The sequence below is a fragment of the Cucurbita maxima genome, unplaced genomic scaffold (assembly GCF_002738345.1).
Source record: "Cucurbita maxima cultivar Rimu unplaced genomic scaffold, Cmax_1.0 Cma_Scf00040, whole genome shotgun sequence".
Lineage (NCBI taxonomy): Eukaryota > Viridiplantae > Streptophyta > Magnoliopsida > Cucurbitales > Cucurbitaceae > Cucurbita > Cucurbita maxima.
In genome coordinates this window covers 1687756-1693868 of record NW_019272056.1, presented here as the reverse complement: position 1 = coordinate 1693868, position 6113 = coordinate 1687756, and the positions used below count along the sequence as shown (strand labels likewise).

The following is a 6113-nucleotide window of genomic DNA, read 5'->3' as shown; positions in this document are numbered from 1 at the left end:
TTGGAATGCATGCTTGCTAGTGAATTTAGCCTAGGTGGTAGCTTTCCATGAGTGAATTTAAGTAATGTGATTATTATGAGTTTGGATACAATATGTGAAGCATTACGAGAACCGCCTGAGTGCTGCACTTATGCTTTAGGCTTCCGCTATATATGCATGTGTTTAATTCATGCCGAAAGGAGGATGGGAATTTGTGAACTCTGTGGAAAGCTTTTAAGCTTAGGATGCGATTGGAGCCTACGAGTAGGTAGTATAATTTTTATACTCATCCCTATTTTCCTATCTATTTCAGATGTTTGCTTGCAACCAGTCTAGGTGAATGAGCGTTCGAGAGCTGTCCGGTCGCAAAGGGGGTCGTTCAGATTGATAAATTAATATTCGAGAACTTTCTTCTCCACACCGAATGAGAAATTAATAAGAAATCAAATGTGATTAAGCAAAATTGATAGATGAAATGTTTATTAGAGTAGAAGGGATTAAACTCATAACCTACGGATGAATGAATGTGTTATTTTGGTGAGAGCATGTAGTTATGCTTTGGCTTATTTTAGGGTAACAAAAAGACAATGGTTATGTTGAGATGAGGAAGTTTGAGTTTGTTTTGTTGTCCATTAAAATTTACCGAAAGCGCACCAAAGTATTGAACTGAATTGGTTTTAAAAGAGCGAGCCACTGAATTGCTTGGCACCAAGAAAAGATATGGGCAACAAGGGAGGATCAGAAGCTTGGGGTTTCATCAAACAAGTGGTAGCAGGACGATGGTTTAGTGTATTCGCGGGACTGATAATGATGATCGGCAACGGCACCACTTACGTGTTTCCAACATATTCCAAAGTCATAAAAACCCAATTTGATTACAGCCAAACCCAAATTAACACATTGGGATTCGCCAAAGATCTCGGGTCGAACATCGGAATTATCGCCGGGCTTCTGGCGGAGGTGACTCCGACGTGGGTTCTCTTCATAATTGGGGCATTTCAAAACTTCATCGGCTTCTTCTTGATTTGGCTCTCCATAACTGCCCGGATCGCCAAGCCAAAATTCTGGCAAATGTTCATTCTGGTTTGCTTCGGTACTAATTCTTCAAATTGGGCCAACACTGCCATTATGGTGACGAGCGTGAGAAACTTCCCCGACCGACGAGGGATCATTTTGGGTCTTCTTAAAGGGTATGTGGGTATTGGAGGAGCCATCATGAGCCAATTTTATTTAGCCATTTACGGCCACAATGATCCATCCAATCTGGTTCTTCTTTTCGCATGGCTCCCCTCTCTCCTAATCCTCATCCTTTTCCCCTCAATTCGACCAATCCGTATCCGTAAGCATCCCAATGAACTCAAAGTGTTTTACCAGTTACTTTACGTCTCAATTCTTTTGGCCATTTTCATCTTGTTTTTAACCATTGCACAAAAGCAAGTGGTTTTCTCTCAAGCTGGGTACGTAGGTGGCGCATCCTTCGTGGTTTCCTTACTGTGCGTACCCATTTTAATCGCATGTAGAGAAGAGTTGCTGCTCTACAAACTCAACAAACAAACCGCTGGTCCTTCTGTCACAGTCTCCATGGTTCACCAAAACCCTCCCACCCTCCCCGCCTCTGCCGACTCGGAAATCCCCGAGATTTCGCCCTCGTGTTGCGAAAACATATGGAACAAGCCTGAAAGAGGGGAGGATTTCACCATCTTGCAAGCCGTGTTCAGCAAAGATATGGCTCTTATTTGCTTAGCTACATTTTCTGGATGTGGGTCATCTCTAGCCGCTATAGATAATCTAGGTCAAGTTGGGGAATCACTTGGCTACCCACAACGAGCCATAGGCATCCTTGTTTCATGGGTTTCCATATTCAATTTCTTCGGCCGAGTTTTCTCTGGCTTCATCTCAGAAACCCTGATGACCAAATACAAGTTACCTCGTCCTCTAACCTTCTCTTTTGCCTTTCTCATCACTTGCGTTGGCCAGCTTTTCATCGCCTACCCTTTCCCAGGCTCCGTCTACTTAGCTGCCATAATTATTGGGTTTGGATTTGGAGCTCAAAATCCAATGCTATTTGCCGTAATATCTGAGATGTTTGGTCTGAGACGTTACTCGACGTTGTTCAATTGTGGGCAATTGGCAGTCCCACTTGGGTCTTACATACTGAACGTGGATGTTGTCGGGAAGCTGTACGATATGGAAGCTTTGCGTGAAGGTAAGAAGATTGCGGGGAAGGGCTTAACTTGCACGGGAGCTCATTGCTTTGGTGGGTCTTTCACAATATTGGCTGCAGCGACATTGTTTGGAGCTGTGGTTATGTTGGTGTTGGCTTACCGGACTCGAGAATTCTACAAAAGGGATGTGTATAAGAACTTTAACGAGGAGATATGGATTCCACAAACCCAAATGGAGTTCTATCGCTTAGATAGCAAGAAGAGCATTGAGGATTAAATTCAAACCATTGGTATTTCAAACCTCTCATGCTCACTCAATTTGAGGAGACTTGGAAAGAGAGATTTTCTGAGATGATGGAAGGCTCCATTCTTTCTTTGTATCCCACCACCTTTTTGTACTAATTTCTTTTAATTTTTATTTTAATGTAATTATTCATTTCATTTGAAGACCTTTTTGTCGACCGAACATGAAGTATCGAAAAAAAATGACTTTTCTTCTAATTATAGCGACCATATTTTTCTACTCAAATAAAGCCGCAAACCGCTATTACAAACGTCGCATGACTGTTAAGTGCAGAAGCATTCATTTAAAATACTTCATAAACGATGTTATTGACTTAAGTGTTCCAAGAAATAATCTTTAAAACAACATACAAAAATATATATAAAACAAAAATGAATGTCGTAACGACTATGGCAACATCAGGAAAACAAAATAATGTCCTATTCTAACCTAAGGCTACGAAATAGACAAAAATGCAGCCACCCTAACATTGGTTTTCATGACCTCCACCCTGACGCACGCGGTTGTCATTTTAATAGGGGTGTCTTACCTCTACCTAAAATGTAAGAGTAGCACATGGCTTGAGTGTTTTAAGAAATACTCGGTAAATAATCCCACTATTGGGGTCGGGTAATGCAAACACATGGAACATGACGGGATCTATCCTTTTAATATATCATAACATAATGTGGCATAACATGACATAACAAAGCATAACATCAAACGCATAGCATAACTTAACACATCATGCATACATACGCACGTGTCGGGGGCCACGGGGCACGGGTCATCATACATTATGCAATTCATCCAACTAAGTCAATAATAGAGAAGACCCAAATCACTCAACAATCCTAAAACTTGTTTGAACCAAAGTTCAATTCAGCCTATGTAACTCACGACAACATATTAAGACATATGGCATACATAAAAAGTACAGGTTCATTTCACATTTAGCTTAAAATATAATTTATATGGGCCATTTATAAGTCATACCTAACTTTAAATGACTCTAATAAGGTCAAAATAGCTTTAGAAGGGCCAGCAAAAAACGTAGGGAAGGAGGCCAAAAACCTTAATCCAACCCGAATAAGCAGATTAGAAGTCGTGGAGCACTGAGTCGATTTGAAGCTAAACCAAGCTAAAGACAGTGGCACGTACAGGTCAAAACTGTGATCGAGTTCGATTTGTGGGTCGATTTTTGGGACAGGAGTGCACGCGAGTTGTAGAACTGAGTCAGGGCAGGAGTGCACGCGATGTGCCGTCGAGGAGGTTGAGCCCGGAAGGGGGGTGGACACGAGGCGGTGTGCCAACAAGGACGTTGGCCACAATGGGGGTTGATTGGGGGGTCCCACATTGATTGGAGAAGGGAATGAGTGCTAGCGAGTATGTTTGGCCCTGCAGGGGGTGGATTGTAAGATCCCACGCCGGTTGGGGAGGAGAACGAAACACCCTTTGCAAGGGTGTGGAAACTTATCCCTAGCAGACATGTTTTAAAGACCTTGATGGGAAGCCCGAAAAGGAAAGTCAAAAAGACAATTTCTGCTAGCGGTGGCTTGGACAAACCTCTTCTTAGCAGACGCATTTTAAAAACCTTAAGGGAAAAGCTCGAAAAGAAAAGCACAAAGAGGACAATATAGACTAGCGGTGGATTTAGGTTGTTACGTTCAAAAAGGGACAATTCTTTCAAAAAAAAAAAAAAAAAAAATCGAAGGGAAATAACTTTTGGAAAGCACAATATTATTTGAGCCAAGTTTTTCATAGTTAATTCTTTATAGATTCTTTGTAAAAAAATTTTCAACTTTGACGAAGGACAAAGTTGAAATGAGTTGGGTGGAAAACATATGAGTTATTCTCAACCGTAGAACATGATATGTGGAAGATGGAAGAGAGGCCCTATGAGTACTTAGTAGTTGGCAGACACAAAGATCGTTCCCTCAGAGAAATTGACACGAAATTATGGATCTGTTCACTAACTAATCTTTTGCAGATAGAAATTTAGTATTGATCAAATTTATTCCAAGATGACCCTAACAAATCATTTAGTATTGGAACTAAAACGAGGTGGCGCCTCATAATTGTAAGATACACAGGATCACGACATAGGCATAAATAAAGTGGCTAATTGATTTATCTTAAAGATTCTGTACTCAACCCTAAGAATCAGACGTGCTCTAAGGAGCTTTGTGGTCAAATGTCACATCTATTGGATAGATATGGCAACTGTAGACGGTGAATAGGGTTTTAAATAAAAAAGTATTTAAATATGCTTAATTTTTCCAATTATCCAGCTTTTTGGATCAATTAAAAATCACAATTAACACATCAAAGTATAAAAATAATAATTCTATTCAAAACAATAAATAATTACCAAATACTCAATATGGAATAAATCACAATATTATTTTCAGAGTTAAATAGGGAAGAGTAAGAGAATTTAACACGACAGTCATTAGAGTGGTCCGATCAAATTCGACCTGCTCCACTCACCAAGCACCTATTGAGAATTTTGAAAAAAATCTTTCGCGACTCTTTCTGCATATCAGAGTAGAATTCTAGTACAAACTTCTTTTACAGAGTTTAAAAAGCAAATTCAATCCTTTCTACGATTCAAGATCAGACCGGCACACATGTTGAAATTTTGAGGAACACACCTGATTTACAATTTGAATACTAAAAAAACAATACCCTCATAATACAACATAACACTCTCTCAAGAATAAGATTAAAAAATAAAAAGTAAAAGTTTGGAGAGGTAAACCACACGAGTTTAGAAAGGAAGATGGGAGTAGCAAAAATCATCGTATAAATGGTATATTTCATGAAATTATATTGTTGTGAACATATCTAAAAAGATATATGGTGTAAGAGAGGAAGTTGCGGTTTGTTTCAGCTCGCGAAACCATTTTCCATCATTATATTCTATCTATGTAAGATGTTTGGAACTGAATTTCCTTTATAGGACACCAAATTGGGGACACAAAATCTCATTCCCAATTTCATTCTTCATTCTTCATTCCTCATTCGTTCATTCCTCATTCTTCCTTCTTCCTTCTTTATTCTTTATTCCTCATTCTCGTTCTCATTTTCAGTCAACGGTGACACCTCTGATTCTTAAGTAATAATCAATTTCTAGCGTCCATTAGTTCAGCTAATGACCATGGGCGACAACCGTGAAACAGAAAGTTGGCTATTCGTGAAACAAGTTGTTGAAGGACGATGGTTTTCAGTGTTCACCTCTTTTCCGATCATGATCGGCTGCGGTTCACCTTACTTGTTCGGAACATACTCCAAACTCTTAAAAACAAAATTTGACTACAATCAAACCCAACTTAATACCTTGGGATTCGCTAAAGATCTCGGCTCCAACCTCGGAGTTTTTGCCGGTCTTTTCGCCGAGGTGGCTCCTCCGTGGATGCTTTTCCTTGTGGGGATATCCTCCAATTTCTTCAGCTACTTTATGATTTGGCTCTCCGTTTCTAACTACGTCCCAAAACCCCATTTATGGCTAATGTTTGTTTACATTTATATTACTTCTAATTCACAGAACTTCCCCAACACCGCCGTTGTGGTCACTAGCGTTGGAAATTTTCCTGATCAACGCGGTATCATTTTGGGTCTTCTCAAGGGTTTCGTTGGCCTCGGTGGGGCCATCCTAACTCAAATTAATTTAGCAATTTACGGCA

General features: G+C 39.9%; 1 protein-coding gene across 1 annotated transcript; it reads left to right on the top strand.

Annotated features, from left to right (window-relative positions):
- The first annotated feature begins 699 nt into the window (after positions 1-699).
- LOC111469398 (protein NUCLEAR FUSION DEFECTIVE 4-like) lies at positions 700-2421 on the top strand. Its single transcript, XM_023114631.1, has one exon. The coding sequence runs from the start codon at positions 700-702 to the stop codon at positions 2419-2421; it is 1722 nt and encodes a 573-aa protein (XP_022970399.1).
- The last annotated feature ends 3692 nt before the right edge of the window (positions 2422-6113 follow it).

Excerpts from the sequence above, each read along its gene's own strand:
- LOC111469398 (XM_023114631.1), top strand. The coding sequence starts at position 700 with ATGGGCAACAAGGGAGGATCAGAAGCTTGGGGTTTCATCAAACAAGTG.